The sequence below is a fragment of the Hemicordylus capensis genome, chromosome 5 (assembly GCF_027244095.1).
Source record: "Hemicordylus capensis ecotype Gifberg chromosome 5, rHemCap1.1.pri, whole genome shotgun sequence".
NCBI lineage: Eukaryota > Metazoa > Chordata > Lepidosauria > Squamata > Cordylidae > Hemicordylus > Hemicordylus capensis.
The window spans coordinates 104,752,110-104,778,801 of record NC_069661.1 but is presented as its reverse complement, the minus strand read 5'-3'; the positions used below and the strand labels follow the sequence as shown (position 1 = coordinate 104,778,801).

Sequence of the window (26,692 nt, the reverse complement as noted above, 5' to 3'; positions counted from 1 at the left end):
TGTACGCCATGATCATCACAATTATAACAAATTAAGGCTTGACTTATCTCACTTTGCATGTAATGCGTCTGTCTCATATATCAATTTCACCTTTTAATTTGCATTACTGAAATTAATGGACTTTTGCACAATATTCTAATTTTCCGAGTTTCACCTGTAAATAGCTGTGTGGGAGCAAATAGCTCTTGGGTGGGGGGAGCTATTTTCTGCCGGGAAACAACAGTGTTAACTCCCTCTCCCAAGCACTGTGGTCTTGAGCTGGATCAGCCCCTTCTCATAGCTTCTGTTTATAAAGAAAAGACATGACTGTTTAACTTCAAGTGCAGTGTTCTCTCTAATTTTTTCATCTGTGTGTGGAATGAGTTTTGTCCCAGGCAGTATCAAGACAGTGTATGTGCACGTGCACTAAGAGTGGGGCCTTCCTGATTCAACCTGAGCGGGATCTAAAATCAACTGAGTGGACATCAGGAAACCTGTGAGTGCATGCACAGGCCTTAGAGGGCACACTGTTCTGAAGTTCACCTGTTAACAGTGGGTTTAACATCAATGTAGTTTGGCTCTAACGCTCCATAGGACTGGGCTGACAAGTGCTCCTAAAACATAATCACATCTACTCTGATACATAGGAATGGATACTGCCTACCTGTTTGTCCTCAGTAGTACACCTATGCTCAATAATTAAATCAGCTCATAAAAGCCACAGTGCACTCTTGTTGACTTACCTCTCAATCTTTTATCTAGAAAGCTTCTATGTTGACATCAGCACAACTATTTGCCTGTAGCATTCTGTCTCTAATATCCACCCCCTCCAACCTGTGACTTATTGGCCTATGTAATAATGGCCAAGTTAAATTATTCTGTGTACCATTGCAAAATGTGGACATATGTGGATTTGTTAAGTCCATTGCCAAATTAAAAAAATCATCCAGCACTTCAAACAGATGCCAGTTTTATACTACTTTAATTGTTATGGCTAGTTATTGTTATCACGCTCATACACGTGCATGCCTAATGTGTGCAAGTGAGCACAACACATGCATGTGCCCAGCGAGCACATGTGCACTGAGTACTTCCTTTTACTTCCGGCTGAGGAGGACACTAGGGAGGCAGGGAGGTACGCTGCCGCCCTGACGGAGACTTTTTAAATGGAGTGCCAGTGGGGAAAACGTGGGACGGGGTAAGGGCACCCTCCCCCACCCTTAAAGGTATGCCTACCCACCTTCGAACCACCTCCCAGCCGGTTCCGTGCACATCCCTACTGCAAGATGTTGACGTTGTAGTTCAGCATGTCTTTCCACATGCCTGCGTAATGGCCACACAGACCAATTTAACACACACCACGAATGCATAGAATTAGCATATCAAGTCAGATTTTATATAACTATGAGAGAGCGTGTGCTGTGATTGATTCTTGTCTTCAGAATGAAGAGAGCTTCATTGCAGGAGGATCCCACACTAGTTTATCATAGCTTACCATGTGGCATGAAAAACCAGCCCCACCAAAAATGGCTGTTGTAATAGCTCAAGATGGACTGTGTAGTAATGCAGGGATGTGTTTTTATGAAGAGCATCTCAAGGCCAAGGGGGAGTGGCAGAAACCTATCTTCTCTCTTCCAGAATATGGGGTGGTGGTGGTGTTGTACATGTTTTCCAAATAAGGAACTCAATTGACTGAGTAATTTTTAAAATTATCTTGTTGTTATTGCTGCAAGTTTTATGAGAAGACAAAATGCCAGCTGAGCTCAGATAAAAGGGGAAACAAGGAGAGGGGAGCTGGTCTTGTGGTAGCAAACATGAATTTTCCTCTTTGTCTGTCCTGGTTCAACCAGGTCTGTCCTGGTTTGCACATGTGTGAACACTCTAAGATATTCCCCTTAGAGAATGGGTCTGGTTTGGAAGAGCACCTGCATGCTTGCATGCAGAAGGTCCCAGATTCCCTTCCTGGCATCTACAAGATAGGTGGCTGAGAGAGACTTTTATCTGTAACCCTAGAGGAGCCACAGCCAGTCTGTGTAGACAGTACTGAGCTATATGGACCAATAGTCTGATTTGATATAAGGTAGCTTCCCATGTTCCTAGTACCATATTTAACCGAATAGAAGTTGATACTGAATTTCAGTGTCAACCCCCTTAAAAACAGAGGTCAAATATAGATTATTCCTGCACTCCCCAAGGAACATTGCTAAGATCAAAGAATTTGGAAAAATCTAGTCCTGAATTCAGTAAATACAATAATGTTCTAGTGGATTTTGGAAGACAGCCAGACTGCAAAGTCCAGCCACCTCTCATAACCTTGAGGTTTTCAACTTAAAACGGCAAGAAGCAAGAGAAGCATCCCCCCACCCCGTACCAAAGAAACATGAATCTTGAATTGCAAATGTATTGGTTCACAATCACAATCTCATGGTGCAATTACATAGCAGATAAGAAAATGTAGTAATAAAACCTACTAGAAGTACAATGTATCAAATGTATATCAGTAGATTGAACATAGTATTTGTGATCATCAGTGAGATGTTGGTCAGCCCACCCATTTAATATTATCTTATTTATGAGTGCATATTAGTATAACCTATGGCACTGTGCTGTTGAATTACCCCTTTATGGTCTGAAATAACAAATCAATAAGTGCCTGTCTGAGTCTGATTATTTAATCTGATCTGAATTAGATTAAATAACCCCTCATAGTTTAGTAAAATAAAAAGTGAAGTAGCTAGTCAAATGCCACTATAATGTTCTCTCCTACAAGGAGGCGGCTCCTGCTGACCTGTCATTCCGACCTGCCATTTCTGAGGGCAGAAATTGGATATTTTAAGTCAACAGTAGTACCATGCCATTTGGATAGATTATGATTTCTAAGAGTCGGGCTCGGAGGGCTGGGGTTTGAATCCTGCTGAAGACCTGGCCAAAGACTGCCAGTCCCCACTCAGAAATCAACTGTGGAGGAGCTCTCCGCCTTCGCCCCTTGAAACTCAGGCTCTGATCAGATCCGGCATGCCTATTATTCTAGGATTTGGAGGCGGGGGGGGGGGGGGGCTCACGCCAAAGCCAGTGTGCTGAAGCGGCTAGAGCGCCAGACTGGAAGCAGGAAACCTGTTCTTCAAATCCCCACTCAGCCCATGAAGCTCAGTGGATGGCTAGTCTCTCCCTCTCGCCCTCACCTCCCATAGTGTTGTTGTAAGGATAAAAGGTGTCGCGGGGTGGGGTGGGGGGGACGACGACTATGTACACCGCACTGAACTTCTTGCAGGAAGGACAGGGTTAAACATGTGCAGCAATAGTGTGCTGGTTGCATTGCAGCAACCAGTCTATTGAGAAAGCTGCCTTCCCGCCCCTTTCCCGCCTCGGCAGCGTTTCTTTCTGCTCTCTCCACGTCCGGTGTCCGCCTTTTGAGGGGCGGGGATGCCGCCGCTTGTCGCCGGGGCGGCGTGACTCGGAGGAGCCCGGAGGGAAGTCACGTTTCTACCGCGGCCACTTTCTGACTGGTCTACGTGTCAGTCGGTGGCGTGGAGGAAAAGGATGGCTGCGGCAGCGGAGAAGGCGAAGCTGGCCCGGACGGCGGCCGATCAGTGGCTGCTCTGGGATAAGGTGAGAGAGGCGCCGGTGGGGGCGCCCGGCAGAAGAGACGATGGAGCTCGCCGAAGCGGCTCTTCCTTGTTCTGCCTCCGTGGTCTCCGCCTTCTTCTCCTCTGCTCGCCGCACGCAGCGCCTTCCTTGCCGCTCTTTTATTGGGCAGCTGCACGAATAGGAATCCGTGGCATTTCTAGAACGCTTTGGGGTCTTAAGGGGGCGTCAACTCCGTCCTTCATCCTTGTAATCCTTAACAACCCCCTTGTAAGGCGGGTTGCTATGCCCAAGATTTGGGGGGCGGGGGGGCGTTCTATAAAAGGCACTGCCAGAGCTGTGGACAGGAGCAGCATGACCCACGGGTCTCTGGGGCTTGCCCGTGCCGTAGCGCTAGGCTTATTCTTCTGCTTGGCCGTCTCACACTGTGCTGCCTGCTCTCTGGCTTGGCGGACTAGAGGCCAAACTAAGGCAGTAGGAGGCTAAAGACTGCACTACTACAGTCTCTAGCCTTTTTACTTTACTGTGTACTATAGTGACTGTACAGTGAAGTCTTTTGCTTTGCACTTGACTGGGTATATTCGCCAGGAAGGCTGGCCCTGGACTAGATGCTGTTGATTGCTATGTAGGTGAAAGTTGCATTAGGAACTGCATGGAGGGAAAAGTCACCACTTGCACAGAGGGGGTGGATAATGAACGGAATGACCTAAATGGCACTAATTGTAGCATTCATTTCAGCGCGCCCCACTTCCTTCTTCTCCACCCCTTTACAGTTCTTCCACATTCTAGTGTGCAACACTGTTGCCCCATATCAAGACAACGTACTGCTCAATTCACCAATATAGTCTTTGTGCTTATCTGTATTTTGCTAGCCTCCTTAGGTATACGTTAATTACATAGGAAGCAGAGGCGTAACTATAGGGGGGGCAGGGGGGGCACGTGCCCCAGGCGCCATCTTTTCTGGTCACGTGGGGGGCGCCGCCATGACCAAATTTTTTAAAAAAAATTTTGTTAATACAAATGTTTCCTGCTCAGTGCAGCAGCACTGCAGCAGTCAAGGGAGCGCGTCGGTGCCCCCGTCCCCATGAGCGGTCCCTTCCGCGCCGCCTGCACACACACACACACCATTGCTTTGCTGGCGCCTGGCGGCCAGTCAGTGGCCTGGCTTGGCGGCGGCGGGCGCTTGTGAGGAAAAACCTAAGTATAATGTAGTATGTTGGGGGCGGGGGGCGGGGGGGCGCCATTTCAGTGCTTGCCCCGGGCGCCGTTTTCCCTAGTTACACCTCTGATAGGAAGTTGTCTTATATACTGAGCCAGACTATTGGTCCATCTCAATCAACATTGTCTACATGGACTGGCATCAGCCCTCTGAGGTTTCAGATGGATCTTTCCCAGCCCTATCTGGGTGGTTTCCAGACAGTGAGCTTTACACCACAAAAAGTGGTGTAAACTGCAACGTTTTGTGGTGCCGATTTAAAACCGCAGTTGGAATCTGTTGCCTCCTACAACAGGCAAATACAGCTTCTTCTTTTTTTGCAACGCAGATGCAATGATATAGGGCTGTAACACAGCAATAAAACACGAAAGAGGGCATTGGAAATGGCAGTGGCATCTTGCTTACAGTGCAGGGACTACAATGTCAAGACACAGGCAGTACGGAAGTACACTTAAGGGATACATCATGATATTGTGGTAGCGTGCAATCTGGAAAGCACTCTGGAGATGCAATGGGACCTTCTGCATGCAAAGCAAATGCTCTTGCACTGAACTATAGTCCTTTCCCTGTGCCCTGAGGATCACAGCTTAATCACAATGTCCATCCTTTTATTCAATGGATGTAACAGAAGTAGAGAAGCAATTTTTTCTGAAAAATTTGAAGTCAAAATAGGGGAAAATAGGGTAGTTTCCCCTCCCTGAATATTTCCATTTCCCCGCACTGGGCCTTCACATATCTAAACAGAAGTAATCCTATCACCATTAAAGTAATAACAGAAGTAATTATACCCTTCCTAGGGATGTGCTCAAAACGCAATTCAGCATCCAAATTGTGGGCACATGCCCCTTAAAAACAAGGGTGCACACAGCCCCTTTAAAGCCAAGGAGAGCAGGTTCATAGCTGCTCCTCCTCTGACTGCCGCCATTGCCGTAATCCTAGTGCTCCTTCTAACTATGCCTGCACGCCAGCGGGATGTCGCCCAGCTGCCCCTGCATGATGCCGGCACTCACCTGGCTTCCATGCATGCTCAGTAGCCAGGTGTGTACCAGTGTCACGCAGGACCAGTTGGGAGATGCCCTGCCAGCATGCGGGCATCGTTGGAGGGAGCGGCGGGATTACGGCAATGGCGGCAGTCAGAGGAGGAGCAGCTATGGACTTGCTCTCCTCTGCTTTAAAAGGGCCCGTGTGAGCCCTTGTTTTTAAAGGGATGTGCCTGCTTTTCGGACTCTGAATCGCATTTCGGCACATCCCTAACCCTTCCCTCTTATGTTGGAAAGTACTTGTTCCTCCAGTTGAGGGTTGCCTTCTGAAGATTCAGAAAACCTCTGAGGATGGTTTGCTGATAATGTAATTGGTGCAGGGGGCATAACCATAGATTTCACTTATTAATATGATTTGGAATAAGGTAAGTGGGCCTATAAAACAAATGTTTGTGGTGGCTGACCCACCAGTGTGGTGGGTCACCTTAGTTAGAACTTTTGGCACTACTACTCAGCTAACCAGAGTGCCTTAATTTCAACAGAGAGTATTTAATTACCCTATGAACACTTATTCTGTGTTCTGCCAATGTCCTGTGTATCCTATCTCAGCAGTTTGGATGTGGGGGAGAGATAGGATTCTAATTGTACAGCACATGCTCTGTTTGGGCTACATGCCTAATTCATCCTGTTATGATCATATTTGAATAGGTTACATTATATGCTGTACTCTACAAACATATATGTAGGTGATGACATTACTAACTATCAAAACTAAATTTTAGAGCTCTCTCTAGGCTGAAGGGTTTCACTCTTTAGTCAGACCTTGATAGCAAAATTGGATTAGCCAGCACCACTTACATTTCAGCAGAGTATGCTTCAAATTCAGTAGTCGTCTCTCTCTTATGTTACTCTAGTTACTTGAGTTACTCCAATCCAAGGACATTTTATGTATTATAAAATGTATTTATACCCTTCCTGGTGGACATAAGTTCCTCCTGAACTGATGACATCCCCTGCAGTACTACTTCTGACATTTTCTTGCTTTTGAATACTTAGAAATCCCTTCAAATTCCAGCCAAGCTTGATTCTGAATTATTGTTTGTCCTCAGGTGGAACTGAGGGGCATGATACAATGTGCAAGCAGATTCTTATGTGACTGGATGTGGAATGTACTATTGATTGAGCAATCCCATTCTGAATGGGATCACAGTGAACCTTTATGTGTACGGAGATCCTTCACATATCAAACCACTATATTCATGGGCAGCTATGAAGGAGCAATCAAACTAATTCTGAAACAGTACTATTTATATTAGGGGGTCTGCTTCTGAGTAAGTGGCTCAAGGAAAGTGGCCTTGATTTAATAGCAGAAGATAGTTACAACACCTAAAGTAAAGTTCAGCTAAGATTACTGTTCTGATAAGCAGTATAGCGCTATCTTTACTGTTATAAAAAAGGACCTGACTTGACAAATCCTTACGCATACAGATGCCTCAGTTCTTGGATGAGCAGAGTGAGCACACCTAGAACCATCTGGGCAGATATAATGACCCACAAGCTGCAGTCTATCAGGGATCAAGTAATACTTCATCCTGAGTTAAATTGGATTGATGACTGCTATTGTGGTACACAGCTACAAAAAATTTACCACTGGCTTAAATCCTTAGACATTTTGAGAGCAGGAGGGGAATAGTGTAAGCAATGCTTGTCAGTCCTCTGTCCCCAGTGAGTGGGATCCGGACTAAGTTAGTCATAACTGAGCACCATTGAAATCAACAAGACAAGATTTAAAAATGTTGTTCTTAATCCCCTTTTTTTCTCCCCTACACCAGTGTTCCCTCTAAGGCGTGCACATGTGCCTGTGCTCAGAAGTTTTTTGATGTCCGCTCAGTTAATTTTAGATCCCACTCAGATTGAATCAGGAAGGCTCCATTCTGAATGCAGGCGCGCACGCACTGCCTTGATACTCCCGCCCAGAACGAATCTCATTCCGCACACAGATGAAAAAAATTAGAGAGAACACTGCCCTACACCCATAATGAGTGGATTAATCAGAGTTTCAGCCATTACATTATTATACTCAGAATACTGTGGATATTTGTTGTAAATATTCCTTTAATAGGAGCTGCATGTTCGGAAGTCCAGGCAAAACTTTGGAAATGTATTTCATAAAGGCATAATGATATACATGTGATGGGAGCTATGCAACTATATTATTTGGCATGGTTACCCATCACAATCCTTACTTTGTCTGGAATCTTGGATCAAGGAAGAAACCAGAAATTAAACTCTCATGATGGAACTCCTCATTACCTTTCCTCTTGAGTAGAACTTGAATAAGTTTATGAACAATTTAAAGAGACGTAAGTTTTGGGTGGTATAAAAATATGTTAAATAAATAAATAAAGGCGTTATTTTTAATTACTGGAGATGATGTTTAATGGTTGGTTATACGGTATGTTATGGCAAATTTGCAAGACTAAGATTAGCAGTTAAGGTTACACAATTCGACAAAGGATGGAATTATAACAAACATAGAGTGCTTTAAGTGCTCTATGATTCTAAAGCCAAAAGATACAGTAACATAAGAACAGCCCTGCTGGATCAGGCAAAAATCCCATCTAGTACAGCATCCTGTTTCACACCGTGGCTCCCCGGAGACAAGAAGTATGTGCATGCCCTCTCTCTTGTTGTTGCTCCCCTGCAACTGGTATTGAGAGGCATCGTGCCTTTGAGGCTGGAGATGGCCCACAGACATCAGACTAGTAGCCACTGATAGACTTGTCCTTTATGAATCTGTCTAAACCCCTTTTAAAGCCATCCAAGCTGGTGGCCATCACCACATCCCATGGCAAGGAATTTGATAGATTGATTATGTGCTGTGTGAAAAAGTACTTCTGCTTTTTGGTCCTAAATTTCCCAACCTTCAGTTTCATGGGGTGACCCCTGGTTCTAGTGTTGTGAGAGAGGGAGAAAAATTTCTCTGTCTACCCTCTCCACCCCATGCATAATTTTATAAACTTCAGTCATGTCTCCCCTTAGTCGCCTCTTTTCCAAGGTAAAGAGCTCCAGATGCTGTAGCCTAGCCTCATAAGGAAGGTGCGCTAGGCCCCTGATCATTTTGGTTGTCCTCTTCTGCACCTTTTCCAGTTCTACAGTATCCTTCTTCAGATACGATGACCAAAGCTATATGCAGTACTCCAGATGTGGCCGCACCATAGATTTGTATGAGGGCATTATAATATTAGCATTTTTATTTTCAATCCCCTTCCTAATGATTCCTAGCATGGAATTAGCCTTTTTCACAGTGCCGTGCACTGAGACAACACTTTCAATGAGCTGTCCACCACGACCCCAAGATCTCTCTCCTGGTCAGTCACCGACAGCTCAGATCCCATCAGCGTATATGTGAAGTTGGTGTGTTTTGCCCCAGTATGCACCATTTTACACTTGCTTACATTGAATCTCATTTGCCATTTAGTCCCCCAGTTTGGAGAGATCTTTTTGGAGTTCCTCACAATCCGTTGTGGATTTCACTACCCTAAATTGTTTAGTGTCATCTGCAAATTTGGCCGCTTCGCTGCTCACCTCAACTTCTAGATCATTTATGAACAATTTAAAGAGCACTGGTCCCAGTACTGATCCCTGGGGGACCCCACTTCCTACCTACCTCCATTGTGAAAACTGTCCATTTATTCCTACTTTCTGTTTCCTGTCCTTCAACCAGTTACTGATCCACACATGAACCCCTCCCCTTATTCCATGACTGCTAATTTTACTCCACATGCCTTTATCCACAGGCCTGTTGACATTCTCAAAGAACTCCAAAAGGTTAGTGAGGCAAGACTTTCCCTTGCAGAAGCCATGCTGGTTCTCCTACAACAAGGCCTATTCTTCTGTATGCTTAACAATTTTGTCCTTAAGTATGCTTTCTATTCACCCAGTTCCTCAACTGCTAAACCTTAAAAAAAACTCAATTCTGGAGAGGCTATATGGTCAGTATGCTCTGCCATGAAGACAGATGCAAAGAACTCATTCAGCTTCTCTGCTATCTCCGTATCCTCCTTAATAATACCTTTCACACCCTCATCATCTAAGGGTCCAACCGCCTCTCTGGCAGGTTTTCTATTTATATATTTTAAGAAGTTAATATATCCCCCTTCACACTCCTAGCTATATGCTCCTCAGTCTTTCTCTTTGCATCCCTTAGTCTGTTCTTGCATTTCTTTTGCCAGAGTTTATGTTCCTTCCTGTTCTCTTCATTTGGGCAGGATTTCCATTTTCTAAAGGAAGTCTTCTTCCCTTTTATAGGTTCCCTGACTCTACTTGTTAGCCACGCTGGCAGCCTCCTGAACTTGGTGGTACCTTTCCTCCTTCTTGGTATACATCCCAACTGTGCTTCTAGTACTGTGGTTTTAAATAAGTTCCATACTTTCTGAAGTGATTTGACCCTCCTGACCTTCCCTTTCAACTTCTTTCTTACCAGTCCCCACTTTTTTGAGAAGTTTCCTATTCTGAAGTCCAACGCATCTATGTTGGACTTCCTTGACAATTCTCCATTCGCATATAAGCTGAATTGGATCACACTATGGTCACTGCTACCCAGTGGTTCTGCAACATCTCACACCAGGTCCTGGACACCACACAGGATTAAATCCAAAGTCGACATCTCTCTGGTTGGTTCCGTGACTAACTGTTCTAAGGCACAGTCATTTAGCACATCTTGAAATTTGGACTCTCTGTTATTACCTGAATGTGAATTTACTCAGTCTGTGTGAGGATAATTGAAGTCACCCATTAGTGCCCTGTCTCTCTTTAACGCCTCTCTTATTTGTTTCTCCAACTCCAGGTTACTCTCTGTGCTTTGATCAGGAGGGCAAATGCACATCCCTAGTAACACATTTCCTTTCAGTCCTCGTAATGTTACCCATAATGATTCTGTGGAGGACTCTGGTCCACTTAGGTTTTCTAGCTTATTGGAATCTATCCCTTCTTTGATATATGGCACCACTCCTCCCCCAACTCTCCCTGTCCCTTCCATAGAGTTTATATCTAGGAATAATCGTGTCCCACTGGTTCTCACCATTCCACCAGGTTTCTGTTACCACCACTATATTTATGTTTTCATTAGTAACCATGTACTCCAGCTCATGCATCTTGGCTTGGAGGCTTTTGGCATTGGTATAGAGACACCTATATGCCGGGTGCTTCACATGGTGTTGGAGTGTGCTGTCCCCCTTACCATCATTTGACATATTTGGCAAACTGTCCTGTGTTTCCTTTTGCTCAACTCCTGGTTCTACTCCTCCCCTTCTGGTTTATCCAAAACATGTTCACCCTCACATCTTAGGGGATTTTGCCAGCCGAAGCAGATACCACCCTGTTCCCGCCGGCAACCCTCCAGGCATCATTTTAATAGCTGCTCTGTGACCTTTTTGATTTTTAGTGCCAGCAGTCTGGTTCCATTTTGGTTCAAGTGGAGCCTGCCCCTTTTGTACAGGCTTCACTTTCCCCAAAATGTATCCCAGTGCCTAACAAATCTAAGCCCCTTCTCCCAGCACCACCCTCTCATCCACGCATTGAGACCCCTCAGCTCCTCCTGTCTCGCTGTCCCTGAGCGAGGAACAGGTAGCACTTTAGAGAACGTAACCCCTGGGGGTACTGGACTTCAGTATGCTACCTAGCAGCCTAGATTTGGCTTCTATGACCTGCCGACTGCATTCCCCAACATCACTGGTGACAACACGCACCACGACAGCTGACTCCTCCACAGCACTGCCCAACAGCCTATCTAGACACAGCATGATGTCCGCAACCTTCACACCAGGAAGGCAAGTCTACACACTGGTCACAGATCCATCTCTCTATGCCCCTAATGATCAGATCACCCTCTATTAAGAGGCCCCTACCCCCTGTAGGAGTATCCTCTGTGTGAGAGAATATGGGCGCATCACCCAAGGAAGGGGTCCCTGCTAAGGGAGTGTTTCCCTTTTCCTCAAACCAATGTCCTCCTTCTCTGAGCCTCATTCTCCATGACAGCAGAAGCACCGTCAGCTTGGGAGTGGGATGCCTCTACCACATCCTTGGGGGTCTCATCTACACACTTCTCTGCCTCCCTGAGCTTCTCCAGGTCAGCCACCTTGGCTTCAAGGGAATGAACCTGATCCCTGAGAGCCAAGAGCTCTTTGCACCGAGTGCACACCCATGACTTCTGCCCCTCAGGCAGATAGTCATACATGTGACATTCTGTGCAATACAATGGTAAGCAGCCCTTCCCCTGCTGGCATTCTACCTTCATAGCTAGTTTTATTGGGTATTTAAAGTATATGGGATTTGAAGCTAAATACTGGGAACAATTGTCAGCTAATTAATGGTTTTTAGTTTTGTCCTCCAATAAAATTATGAAGGTTGGGTAGTATTCCCCTTATTCTTGCCTTCTGTGTCTCCCCACAGCTTTCCCCACCAATCTCCTGCTAAACTCCTTCATTATCTGTTTGCAAAGCTCCTCTGGTCTGAGCCTTGTATCCAACACCAGCAGTCAAACTGACTCAGCTCAGGAATGTGGGGCTTCCCTCAAGCTGGGGCCCTCACCTGGAATGAATGAATCGCCCACTCAGGCTTCTCCTCTGGCAAAGACGAAAACACTACCAGCCAGCCAGCCAGCAATCCAACCCCCAAGTTATGACCAGTTAACATTGGGCAACTGAGTTTAACATGGGTACATTCTTGGAGATTGAGAGTTAAGCCTCACTTGGCATCACAGTGAATGGCAAACTTCAGGCTACACACATGCACACTCTGCTCCATTGGGCGGAAGCAAGTCAAAGGTAGCCAGACTGGGTTGTACCCATGTTACTCATTTATCTCTGCCCTGTAGCTAAAGTGCAGAAACTGTTGTGGAATTAATAAAGGAATGCATGTGGTCATTAACTAAGAGCTGAGGGTGTATATTAGAGTTAACTTATTTGGGGAAACCTTTCCTTAAGATCTGACCTGGTCCTCCACTGCTAGCATAGTCTTCCCTAACCCACCTATACTGCTTGGGCACCAATTCCTGGTCTTTTCCTCACACCCTTGTTTTTGTTATCTCTTGTAGAATATAAAATTTCTGGGCTTGATAATATTATTATATACAGCACCTTGCACATAAATAAACCTGCAGTAATGGTGATTAAAAGAAACTGGACTACTCCTTTAATGCCTTTTGTTTTTAATATGCTGTTGTAAAAATATATTTTTAGTATATTGCTGTTTTTGAGGGACAATTAATGATTGTTAAGATCCTTCTTACAGTGCCCTCCCCTTTTTTTAACCTGCTGGATTTCAAAAACCGTTCTATGCATTGTTTGATTTTTTTAGGCTGAATTCCATAAATATGTTCACGAATTAAGTTTCTCAGTCCAGTTATGAGGATTTCAGACACAAATCTTTCATTTTCCATAGCAATTTCCTGGATGTCTGTATTTGGCTGTTGTATAAATAGTAGACACGAGAAATTTCATAAATTTCCATAATCATGTGTTGATTTGTCTGTATAGATATCTAAAATTAGCCTGCTGAGCTTTCAGTGTCAACTTTCAGAGATCAAACAGTATAGTGGGGAGTTTTGCATTCAGCTGTTATGTGACATCATGGGGGACTGAAATAGACAAGGTAATTCATTGTAACTATGGATCCCTTCTCACATTATCCTTGCAGTGAGGGAGCTGTTGCAGTGCAGTTTCTTCCTGTGTCACACAAGTAACATCTGAAGGCTGTAAAGGTGAAATCATTAGGCATACTTACAGCTCCTTTGCGGTGCCAGCATTGCCTTAGTTTCTGAAGTGGTGATGCTGGTGTAGGGAAAAGCCATAATGTAGGCTCCTCCTTTAGGATTTGTGGGTTCTGACGTTGTTTTCATGGCGCAGGGAGGATGTGTGCTGTAGCATTTCTCATGCTGTAAAGATGACTTGAGAAGGGATAAATACTTGAATTGGCTTTGATTATAAGCCACCTTGGCAATTTGATTTATAGGCAGTCTATAAATTAAGGTATATTAAATTTATCATATAAAAATATGTACTCTGGTCTATGACCGTAATAAAGATAGGATAGGATAGGATATAAAAATATGATAAATAAAATAGATGTGATATGCTACCTCTTAAAACATGTGAGGTACACAGTGATTCTTAAGCTCTTTAACTTCAGATAAATATTTCCATGTTAAGTTGTCTGCCATGGAATCCTTATGTGTTCCAGAAGATTTCAGGGTTTGTTCTAGATTGTGTGGTTTGCTCCACACATGAACTTTGGCCAGAGTTGTTTGGCTTGGCGTTACTGTTGGCCTACTTAAATGGACAATGTGACCAAGAATACATTGGATACTCTCCCGCAGTGTGACATTGCAGGGCAAGGTTTATAGTGCTGGTGGACAGCAAGCTGTCTTTCAGATAAGTTTGCCTTCCATCACTGATCTTCTTGTGAAGGAACTCTTGATAAGCTTCCAAGGAATCTTACACTTCCTTGAAACACAGCAAGATGATTGCTTTCCTAGAACAAGCAGCAAGGAATTTATGGTTTAGAATAAAATACTTCTTAAATACTAGACTGAAAATAGAAATGAATTCTAAACACTGGACTGAAAATAAAAATGAAACGTGAAATCTTTTACAGAATCCCAAAACTTCAGAAATGGTGAAGCAACTGATTTCAAAAGGAAACACAGAAGAATTTGAAAAATGTTTTGGTTCACGAATGGAATTTGGGACTGCAGGACTCAGAGCAGCCATGGGACCAGGAACATCTCAGATGAATGATTTGACGATTATCCAGACCACTCAGGTACCAGATTTAAACGAATATGTCTTTTCTTAAAGGCAGGTGTTTTACTACTTTCCAAAGCATGGCTATGGTAGGGTGCCCTCAAGTTCTATTGTAAATAGAACTTAAGCCCATCTGGCTTTCTCTAGATTGCACCCAAAGACAAACCACAATTTCTTTTTAATTGACAAATAATGGAACTAAATTTACCTTAAGATTCCAAGTTGTGATTATTATTTTTTAATGAACTACAGCAGTCTAATACGGCTTCTCTTTAATTGACTGCCAACCAGTAAACATTCCATTAAAATGTTATAAGGGGGGGAAACCCCAAGAAGTCTATTGGAGTGATTCAACTGTTTCTCAGAATGGCTATCATCTTGAGTTCGTGCACTTGTTTTGAGAACTGGAAGGAAAGGATTGTTGTAATATTCCCAAGACTGAAAGTGTAGTCTGCCACCGAAAGTATCAGTTAGTGAGGTGTATATTGAAGGGGTAAGGTGATGGTTGAAATAAGGCCACCGCAGAACATTTATCCAAAAATAAGCAAGGTTCATCACTGCAGGGCTGGTAATTTCTGCAAGCATACTGTAGAGCCCCACAATCAAAATGTGTGATTGGTGATCCCACTCTGCTGGACAATCACTCTGCAAAGCTGATAGTAGTACTTGTGCTTTGTTGCTGCATATCCTGTGCTTATGTAAGGGCAGTACTGATATTGTGTGTGTGTCATGCTGTTACAAAGATGATGCCACTTGTGCCTTGCTGCTACCTATTTATGGTGATGGAGGAGCAGCTTGGGCGAAAGTCTAGTGAAAATGGTGTACAGCCTCCTGGTGGACTAAGATCAATGTCCTCAACTCTTGATTTACCATTTCTGTTATGGTGCCCAAATTTTGGCACTCCCTGCACCAAAAGGTTTGGTTGTCCTCCAGCTTACCTCCCCCCACCCAACTGTATAACTGCTTTTTCTTTTTTTTTTTTTTTTGCTTGTGCTTTTGCCAACACTTCAACCATATTGCAAACACTATTCAGGGGAAAAGAACAGGAGATGGACTGTAGCTCTGTGGTAGAGCACTGGCTTGGCATGCAGAAGCCTCAGCTTCAGTTTCTGGCATCTCCAGGTAGGGCTGGGAAAGACCTGTCTGAAAACCTGGAGACATCTACCACCATACATCACCACCACCACCTGCCCATATTGTTTCCCTTCAGGGGGGAAAAATCTGCTTAGTTGAAAAGATGAAAAATAAAATACGATATATGCATTTGAATGGGTCAGTAACTTCCTAGCTGTGCAATCTCTGGCTGCTTCTTTCCTCCCTCCTTCTAAAAGGGAAGAAAATGTGACAAAATGATAAGGCAGTTTCACAGAACCTATAAGACCAGGGAATGTTTTTGTTTTGTTCCTAGGGATTCTGCAGGTACCTTGAAAAGAGCTTCTGTGATCTTAAGGAAAGAGGAGTCGTAATTGGTTTTGATGCTCGGGCCCATCCTTCCAGTGGAGGTAGCAGCAAAAGGTACACTTAGCCATTGGTTGCTTACCTGTTTGTTTTGCCATTGCTTTATAAATAAGGAGACATTTGTGCAGCACAAGCTCCTTCCTTCCCAGAATTGCGAGGAATAATATGTCTTATGAATCCCCCACTAATGTATAGCGTAATGTTAGCAAGTCACATGTAGTGTTTGGCATGGATGATTTTGATCTTTCCATACATTCTTTCCATCTTTGTAGTCCTAAGATCTGTGACTGCAGAACACTAGTTTACAAATCAATCAACAGCAAATGAAAAGATGCTACATTAAGTCTTGTAACTTGATGTAACATCCATGGTGGTGTAATCTGCCTCATAGAAAGACAGACACAGAGCAGGATCCAAACTAAATTAGTCATAATTAAGCACCATTGAAATAAATGGGACAAATTAGTCATGGCTAACTTAAGTTAGTTAAATATGACTAACAGAGTCTGGATTTTGCCCAATGTGTCTATAGAGTGCAGTTTATTCAAGAAAGCAACACTCTCAGGGTTATCACATGAGGCAGACCTAACTCCTACTTTGTGTTATCAAAATTAGAAACTCCATTCTGGGATAAAGAGGCCCACCATGTGAGCTGGTGCAGTAACTGCAGGAGTATTTATTTTTCTTCTTTGGGTAATGGTGACAAAGAACAGTAAGGAAATCTCATACATGTTTACTTAGGAGTGAACTCCATTGAACACAGTGGGGCTACACTTAATGCTTAAGTCCTATCTGGTTTCAGTAAGTTAACAAGGTTAACTCTCTCAGGACTATGCCAAGGTTTTAACTTGGCAAAGAGGCACCTTTTAACATGGTGATTCGCTTTTATTTAGCAGGGGGAGAGTAACTGGCCCTATCCACCCCCAGCACAGTACCTCTAGTGACCGTTGCTGGTTATCTTATGTTTCTTTTTAGATTGTGAGCCCTTCAGGGACAGAACTCCATCTTATTTATTTATTATTTCTCTGTGTAAACTACCCTGAGCCATTTTTGGAAAGGCGTTATAGAAATTGAATTATTATTATTGCTTGTTTACACAGTCAGACAGGTGTTATTGACTGGTTTGTTTTATTCAGACATCGAGTCCTTCCCAAGGACCTGGGATGGCTGAATTTTATTGTCAGTTGTTATAGATATCATCGCAGAATGTATTATTATTATTATTATTATTATTATTATTATTAATAAAGGTTTTGTGAAATTCAAAATTTCACAAGCTAAATGGAGTTTCCATGATGCCTGTAAAACTGCACTGTGCTGCCACCTGGCTGTCAGAGACAGCCATTTTTAACTCTCTCCTATTTAATTAATTAGTTAACTAATTTATATACTACCTGACTCTAAAGGCTCTAGGCGGTTCACAAAAACAAACGCAAGAAAACAAAATAAAACAAACTATTAAAAACAGCAATTAAAATTTTAAAAACATTTAGAAATTACTAAAAGCCTGGCTGAAAGAATGTGTCTTAAGGGCTCTTTTGAAGGCTGGCAAAGATATTAAACCACAAATATCTATAGGAAGTGCATTCTATAGTCCAGGAGCAACCACGGAGAAGGCCCGCCCTCAAGTCACCACCAGACAAGTCAGTAGCATATGGAGACAGACCTTTCTCAGTCTCAGTGTGGTGGGGATCATGCAGAAGGATGCGCTTTCATAGGTAACCCAGTCCCAAGCTGTTTAGGGCTTTAAAGGTAATCACCAGCACTTTGTATTTTATCGGGAAACCTATTGGTAGCCAATGCAATTGCTATAAAACAGGCATAATATGGTCTCTCTGAGAAACCCCAGACACCAATCTAGCTGCTGCATTTTGAACCAACTGAAGTTTCTGAACCACATACAAAGACAGCCCCACGTAGAATGCATTGCAGTAGTCAATCCTAGAGGTTACCAGAGAGTGCATCACAGTTCTGAGATCACACTCTTCAAGGAATTAGACACAGATAGAAAGCGCTCCTGGCCATAGCCTCAGCCTGAGAAAGCAGCGTGAGGCCTGGGTTCAGAAGCACTCCCAAGCTATGTACCTGTTCCTTCGTGTAGAGTGCAACCCCATCCAGAACAGGAAAATCTATCATGTCCCTTGAAGTATGACCCCTTACCATGAGTACCTCCATATTGCATGGATTCAGCTTCAATTTACTATGCCTCATCCAGTCCATTACTGCCTGTAGGCAAACATTTAGTGGGGTTATGCCATTTCCTGATGATGATGTCATGGGGAAATAGATTTGGGTGTTGTCAGCATATTGATAACACCCAGCTCCAAATCTCCTGATAATCTCACCCAGTGGTTTCATCTAGATGTTGAAAAGCATTGGAGATAGGATGAAGCCCTAAGGGACACCATACAATAGCTCTCGTTTCAGAGAAAACTATCTCCAAGCAACGCCATCTGAAATCTACTTGAGGTAGAAATGGAACCACTGCAAAGCAGTGTCACCTATTCCCAAATCTCACAGACGATCCAGAAGGATATCATGGTCCATAGTATTGAAAGCCACAGAGGGGTCCAAGAGAACCAACAGAGTCACATTCTCTCTGTCCATTCCTTGGTAGAGATCACCCATCAGGTTGACCAAGGCTGTCTCCACCCCATAGCCTGCTCTAAAGCCAGTTTGAAATGCATCTAGATAATCAGTATCATCCAAAACTGCCTGGAGTTGATCAGCCAGCACCCTCTCAATTACCTTGCCCACCCAAGGGAGGTTGGAGACTGGCCTATAATTAACCATCACTGAGGGCTCCAGGGCAGGCTTCTTAAGCAATGGTCTCACAATTCAAACCTGTAGGCATCCTGCCCTCTCTCACTGATTTATGATGGTAACTAGGCCATCTTTAACAAGCTCCCTGTTACATGTTATAAGCCATGTTGGGAATGGGCCAAAAGGACAAGTGGTAGGCTGAACACTTCCAAGGAGCTTGTCCACATCCTCAGGAGCAAAAAAACTGAAACTGATCCATTCGGATCGAGCCAGAGGAGTTACTGGACACCTCTACAATTGACCCTGCCATATCTGTGGAGTCCAAGTTGGTTCAACTGTGAAATATTTTATCTTCAAAAAAGTTGTTAAAAGCAGGAGAATGAAAAATCCAGATCTAAGTTCAGAGAGGGGGGAACTTGAGTCAGTCCCCTCACAACGCTGAACAACTCCACTGGATGCAAACCTGCAACGCAATACATGCGGAATAAAATCGCTTCTTCACTGCACATATTGCCACAGAATAAGCCCTCAAATGGGCTTTATGCCATGTCTTATCAAAATCAAGTTGAGTCTTCCTCAACTTATGCTCTAGTCTTCTCCCTTGCCACTTCGGCTCCCGTAGCTGTTCAGTGTACCATGGAGCCAATTTTGAAGCAGAACGGAGAAAGTGCTTAGGGACAATAGTGTCTTCTGTCCTGGTAAGCTCCCTATTCCAGGTCTCTGCCAGGGCATCGACAGAATCACCAGCAAAACCAACTCTAAACACCTCCAAGGCATCTTGGAATCCTATAGGATCCAACAGCCTCCTTGGACAGACCATCCTAATAGGTCCTGCACCCTTGAAGAGATGGGTTGTGGCCACGAAACCAACCTTAACCAGATGGTGGTCCATCCATGACAATGGAGACACTCTAGGAGTCTCCACCCACAGAACACCACCCTGATATGAGCAAAAGGTCAAATCAAGAGTATTACCAGCAGTGTGTGTTGGCCTCGTGGCCAATTGGGGTAGGCCCATAGTTGTCATGGCCACTATGAACTCCCAAGCTGCACCAGACAAGCCAGCCCCAAAGTGAACATTGAAATCACCTAACACCAAAAGCCTGGGAGACTCCAACACGAGCTCCCTGACCAGCTCCATCAGCTCAGTTAGGGACTCCATTGGGCAACAGGGTGCTCAGTACACAAATTGAATCCCCAATCTATCCAGATTCCCCAGGCCTAGATATGCACACTCAATATGGTCCAGTTATCTCACAGGGATTCTGGTAAGGGAGACGTTACTCCGATGGATCACAGCCACTCCACTCCCCCTGCCCCCTGCCCCAAATCTGCTCCACCACAGAGTACCCAGCAGTGAGGAGCTGAGCCCATACTGGGTCACTTGTGTCCCCCAGCCAGGTCTCAGCTATGCAAGCTAAGTCAGCTTCCTCATCCATGATCAAATCATGGATTTTCAGTCATGTTTTGAACCGACCTGGCATTGCAAAGGAGTAAGGTCAGGTTCTGAGGATGAATGGAAGAGCACACCAAGGCCTGACAAGACACCTGGAAGGGGAAACAGCGATTAAATTTCAGGTTTCCCTTCCCCTGTAATGGCCTGCTGACCTGCCAATGCCAAATCTTTTATTCCCCACCACTACTGCATTAGCTGCTCCAGGACCCCCAGAAGCCCCCCCCCCGCCCGATTCCCACACCTTCACCAGAACTCTGACACATAGCTATAAATCGCCAAGCAATTAAAGGAAGCCTGGCACTATGGGGAAGGAGTCCAAGCTGGTTAATTGGCCTTAGCCCTCAGTCCTGCCACCAAAGGCCAGCCCCCTTCAGGTAGCCTGCCTGCTGGTGACCTGTGCTGGAGGCAGTGCCTCCAGCAGAAGCTTCCTTCTTTTAAGGGCCAAAGAGTTGGGGGGAAACCACCCGTGACTCTCACGCAGCTAATACGCAGGGTTGGCCCGGCTGCTCGGTATTAGAGCAGTCAGAAGGACAAGCAACCAGGGGATGGAGGAAAAGAAGCGGCAGAGTTTCTCTCCTGTCTGGCAACTAGGAGGTGCATTCTTTTTCATTCAGAAGCAAGGAATATCCTGTGGCTGCTTGGTTTTTCACAGGAATGAAAATCTGTTGGAAAAATTCACAAGGTTGAATTCAATCCTGAGGCTAACTTGTTTAAAACTGCCTTGCAAACAAGTCCTCAAAAGATACGCACCATTTTTTACTGGTCCAAGTCCCAAGAATAGCAGTGCAAGTCATTTGTGGCACATCGGTAATCTGGAAAAAGGAGGGGGAAATCCCTTTCTCATTTGATTTACAAAACCTTCCCTACTTGCCCACCTAGAGGACATTCTACATGCAATAGATATGAGGTCAACACAAACCTGTAAATCACCAATCTTGAAATTTCCTGCCGCATCCTGTGTGTGTTTTGTATTTTCTTAAATATAACGGGCAGATACAGCTATTAAGGACTCATTCAGTTATGATCTCTTGGTCATCATGTAGCAATTGTTGGTTTTTCTCTCTAATTGTGGAAGACCTGTGATCTTCCATGAATCCACGTTCTCTGAAGTTACACTGCTTACACAGAGGCCCCACTCATGTGAGCAGATATTTCCATGGGTAGGTTAGCTGCCATAACATCTCCACTGGCTCTGAGAGAATTTCACAAATTTGCTCTACTTAGTAAAGTTACGGTTCTGGCTACACAGCTAGGTTAGAGTGTTTGCTGGGGAAAGCATGCGTTTTGTAATCCATAAAAGTTAGTAGGAGTGTACTTCCTGCCAGTATGCACACTGCATTGATAGAATCCAGCTGTGTCGGCAGCCCAGTCTCTGTTGCTGGAGTGGAAAATATGCTTATTTTTTCTCTCCATACATAACACCCTCTGTTCTTTAGCGTGTGTGTGTGTGTGTGGGGGGATAATGTATAAATGTGACCCTAAATGAGAAAACTAAATTACAAGTAGCTTCAATGTAATATGCTTGTTTTGTGATAGGATTCCATTTTGAATTTTTGTTTTGATTTCTTACTGATAGATTTGCAAGGCTTGCTGCAACAACATTCATCAGTCAAGGTATTCCTGTGTATCTTTTTTCTGGTATAACACCGACTCCTTTTGTGGTAAGTTATCCCCCCTGCTCCCCGTTGTTTTACTTGTACATTGTAACAATGATAGTTAGGGTGGGTTTTGTATAAATTAACCCTGTGGTAACTTCATATCATTTTCAAAAAATTGAGCTCTGATTAATTTGAGCCATTCATTGGCAAGCTCCTGGGATGTGATAGGCCCTACCTCTGCCTTGGTGGTGGTGCTGCATGAGCCTCCAGTTTCTTGAGGAAGATGCTCAAGCATCTCAGAGCCATTGCTATAAGGTGGACAGATATGCCTGTGATAGGGGAAGAGATGAAGGTCTCTTAGCATGCTTGGTACAGAAAATGATCTTCAGTTGATCAAGTGGGCCACTGAGTACCAAGCAGCAAACATTTTTACTGGAATGCCATTGCTAGTGGTAACTTCAAAACACATCAATTAAAAGAATGCCTTGACTGAAATATTTTCAAAGGTGTGGACTGTTGATACTGAGAATTCATTTTGGTAGTCGGTTCAGATAATGTAAAGAATCGGAAACGGACAGACCATGAAATGGAGAGCATGTTAGACGTTATTGCTCATCTTACCTACTTAACCGTCACACAACCAAATTGATTTATTTTTTAATTTAAGAATATAGTCTTGTCAGTTACATATTGAAGGTTTGTGGCCAATAACAAAAGCAAAAATGAGTAAAATAAGATTTAATCCAATTCATTGAAATCCCCCCCCCCTTCTTAACTTTACTCTGAGTCTCAAAGGCCAATTCAAACAAGAACGTCTTAGAAAGCTTCTAAAATGTGCTAAGGCTTGGTCTTTGCTGAGTCTCTGTGGAAGGGAGCTTGGTAATTGTGGTAGGGGAGGGGTAGCCAGTGAGAATGTCTTCTCTCATGCTCTTGCTGGCTGTACATAATATTCATATGTATGCTGCCTTGTGCTCCTTAGAGGAGTGGCAGGATACAAATTTGATAAATACCTCTTAAAACTGGAGGAAAGAAGTTTGTTGTTCCAGTGAGTCTTCTTCCATTTTAGATTGCTCTTTTGTTTCCCCATTACTATAGCCCTATACAGTGACTCACCTGAAGCTTTCTGCTGGAATTATGATTACTGCTTCCCACAACCCTAAACAAGACAATGGATACAAGGTATTATATCTTACAAATTTTCATTGAAATGTGGTTGACATGAGTTTGGATTTCATAGCTGAGCTCTGGCCAAAATGGTTGAGGAAGAGACACTGATTTGCATTTTGTTAATTGCACAATGCTTGGGATAGCTGAAGTTCAAAAGAGCTACATGTTTATCTGTCAATCTTTATTTCAGTTCATTAGCCATAAAATAAGACCAGTTGATAACAGCTTATATCCAATTATAATTCCCACTAGTGACACTGAAAACAATCTCTGTTCACTTCCTTTGTGTTACTTAGGTTTATTGGGAAAATGGTGCTCAGATAATATCACCTCATGATAAAGGAATTGCTCAAGCAATTGAAGAAAACCTAGAGCCATGGCCTCAAGCTTGGGATGACAGCCTGATTGATAAAAATTCCCTTCTCCATGACCCTTATGCCTCTATCAACAAGGACTATTTTAAAGACATACAGAGGCACTGCTTTCACAGGTGAATTGGCAGGGTAGCCTCTTCTTACCTCTTGGGAAAAAATATATTATTTAATTTTATTGCAGCAGGATTAGAACTACAATGGTGTTGAAGTCAGGTTCCCAGAAAAGAAAGTGGGTGTCTCTCCTGTCCAGTGGCAGAAAGGCAGGGACTTTGGATAATGAGGCTTCTGGGGAAAGAGGGGAAACATTGCATTAACTATCATGAGCAAACAAGAAGAACTGAAGCCATCCCTTAAAAAAGGAGTAGGAGATGGAAACCAGGAAAATTCCTGGCAGACCATGGCCCTCTCTAACAGTCACAGGTAAGAAGTATTTATGTTCCTAAAAACAAAGGCAGTGACCTAGTGTGGACAGATTAGCCACTGCAAAGCCAAATGCCTTTTCTGTCACTGGGTAGGGGACTCGTAATGAGTCCAGTTATCCTTTCTCAGCTGTTATGGAAAGGCATTCATGTGAGGAACATTCAAAGTCCTTGGACTGTATTGGGGTGTAGTGGAGCAGGGGATGCGCAGGGATGGAGGGCTGATACTTCTCGTCTTCTCTGGTTATTGGAGTGAGCATGGTCATGCGGGCTGTCATGGAGGGTGCCTGCACTTCTGAATTTGCAACTATATCACTGGACTGTATGCTTCCCTTCATTTGTCCAGTACCATTCCTCATTCCCCTTCCTGTCATTTAGAACCTGTGCAGGTATTGTTAGTAGTGCCAGCAGAGAACAGGAACAACATCTGTGCAAGATACTCTGTCTAACCTCCCTTCAATCTTTGTATGTGTATGGGTACTGGAACATCAAAGGTAATCTTGACACAACATTGCTAGAACACATTCTGCTTATACCAGTATGGCCTGAAGTTCAGAGTCAGTTGGGTTGTAAGCAGCTTCTAAAAAAAACAATTATAGGTAAAAATGTATTTATGTTCTTAACAATACACACCCTTATGCCAATTTAATGTAATTGATGTACTTAATTTCAGGAATATAAACAAGGAGACAAAGCTGAAATTTGTCCATACTTCTGTGCACGGTGTAGGCCATGAATTTGTGCAGTCAGCCTTTAAGGCATTTGACTTTAGTCCTCCATATGCTGTTCCTGAACAGAAGGAGCCTGATCCAGAATTTCCAACAGTAAAATACCCAAATCCTGAGGAGGGTAAAGGCGTTCTGGTAAACCTTATTCAGTAAAATTTCTTCCTTCTGCATTTCTCTGTGCCACTTCAAACTTTTTTGTGATAACCAATAAAAACATTTTTAAAATGCATATCAGTTTTTCTTTTAAGCTCACATAAACCTATATCTCTTTATAAACTATCAAGCATTTATTCTTCTTCCCCACCCCCCAGCAACCCCTGTAGTAGCCAGAGATCTAGTTCATACATTATTTTAGTTGCAGGGAATTGGGAACATGAGCCACTTGTTTTTCTGAAAACGGTGTAATTAAAACATGTGAATCAGTGTTAAGTAATTTCTGGATATAGCATATAGTTTCAAGATTTCTTTCAAATTCAAGCTCTTTGTAATAAGGATATGAGCTTTTTGTATTATGGGCTCACAAGAAGGTAAACATATTTTTCTTCTTACTCATAACTGGTTTTTGGCCCATCACTTTACTATCATTCTTTTAGACACTATCTTTTGCTTTGGCTGAGAAAGAAGGAGCTCGAATTGTTTTAGCCAATGACCCAGATGCGGATCGGCTTGCTGTTGCAGAGAAACAAGAAAGGTATGGTTGCTCTACCAGTTTCAGTACTAACCAGCAAATCCACTGTAGATCCACCTTAGATCTACTGCAAATCCACCTGAGAGCAACTGAAAGTGAATGATAAAAAAGGCTGTGTGTTTTCTGCTCTTTAGCATATTGTTTTGGTATAGTACCCAAAGACACAAAGTGATGATAAGGAGTTTGGGCAGAATATTAGCTCTTAGGAAACTTTAGCAAAAAAAACCCTAAAGGGTAGATGCTGTCTTTTTGTTTTAACCTCTGTTAAGAATGTACACAGTTTCCTAACTGCAGTTCCCATTTTTCTAGTTCTTTTATGTATCAATTATCAAGCTATTGTTAAAACTGTTGTATTCCACCCACAGTGGAGAATGGAAAGTGTTTTCTGGCAACGAATTGGGAGCACTACTTGGCTGGTGGATCTTCAGTTGCTGGAAGAAGCAGAATCAGGATCCTGGAGCCATTAAAGAGATCTACATGCTGTCTAGTACCGTCTCCTCCAAAATCTTAAGAGCAATTGCACTTAAAGAAGGCTTTCACTTTGAGGTAAGCTGGTGGCCCAGGGCTAGGATGGGGCAGCATATTTCCTGTGCATGAATCTAACTCACAATCTCAATAAATCTTGTGTTATTAGGAAACATTAACAGGATTCAAATGGATGGGAAATCGAGCCAAGCAGCTTATAGACCAAGGAAAAACAGTCTTATTTGCCTTTGAAGAAGCCATTGGTAATAAGTTATACCTTATTACTGAAACAATCACAAGCATTAATGAAAGTTTGCTCCAGAAAGGATCTATTTAAAATACCATTCCTTTGTGGAGAAGAGCAATTGTTCTGTGTAACACCTACTCCTATGTTTTTTTGCTGAGAGCTGATACAGATGCCATACAGTGAGCAGCTACATAGTCCACTGTTATGTTGAAGAGCTAGCAGGAAAACAGCTTTGCTGCTGAAAATGAATATGCTTAGATGGTCAATATTTCTAAACTTTAAAATGGAAAAAAGCTACTTGTTTGGGGATAACTGATATTCTTGCATAGAATACACCGAATATAAAAGCATTCAGTAACTAATGAAAATATGACAGTATTTGAAATACTGGCCCACATGCTGAGCAGCAAAACTGGGCGGAGCTGATCCACCCATGGTGCTGCAGGCTTACAGTATAATCCCAGTGGTCTTGGGCTGTTGCACAGGAGCACCAACACTTTTGAGTAGCCCTTCTGCCTTCTGGAAGCATTCGTTGGATCATAAATATGTGGCTGACAGTCAAGCAACGTGTTTCTGATCCATAGAGCACAAATACTTTGAGTGGCCCTTCTGCACTTGGGAAGTGCTAGTTAGATACATTGCTGATGGTCAAGTGAGGAGAGCTGGTCTTGTGGCAGCAAGCATGACTTGTCCCCATAGCTAAGCAGGGTCTGCCCTGGTTGCATATGAATGGGAGACTTGATGTGTGAGCAGCACTGCAAGATA

General features: G+C 43.4%; 1 protein-coding gene across 3 annotated transcripts in view; it reads left to right on the top strand.

Moving 5' to 3' along the window:
• The window catches only part of PGM2 (phosphoglucomutase 2), a 40,661-nt gene that overhangs the window by 7,097 nt on the left and 6,872 nt on the right, over nucleotides 1-26,692 (top strand). The window contains exons 1-10 of one of the 3 annotated variants that reach the window (XM_053256134.1): nucleotides 3,101-3,588; nucleotides 14,416-14,583; nucleotides 15,973-16,079; nucleotides 21,818-21,902; nucleotides 22,935-23,018; nucleotides 23,303-23,496; nucleotides 24,473-24,662; nucleotides 25,121-25,218; nucleotides 25,581-25,761; nucleotides 25,850-25,943. In XM_053256134.1, coding sequence (XP_053112109.1) covers nucleotides 3,520-3,588; nucleotides 14,416-14,583; nucleotides 15,973-16,079; nucleotides 21,818-21,902; nucleotides 22,935-23,018; nucleotides 23,303-23,496; nucleotides 24,473-24,662; nucleotides 25,121-25,218; nucleotides 25,581-25,761; nucleotides 25,850-25,943 — 1,270 coding nt within the window. In that variant the 5' untranslated portion in view covers nucleotides 3,101-3,519. Of the gene's footprint in view, nucleotides 1-3,100; nucleotides 3,589-14,415; nucleotides 14,584-15,972; nucleotides 16,080-21,817; nucleotides 21,903-22,934; nucleotides 23,019-23,302; nucleotides 23,497-24,472; nucleotides 24,663-25,120; nucleotides 25,219-25,580; nucleotides 25,762-25,849; nucleotides 25,944-26,692 lie in introns of those variants that run through there. The other 2 variants (XM_053256131.1, XM_053256133.1) reach the window with 2 other exon arrangements.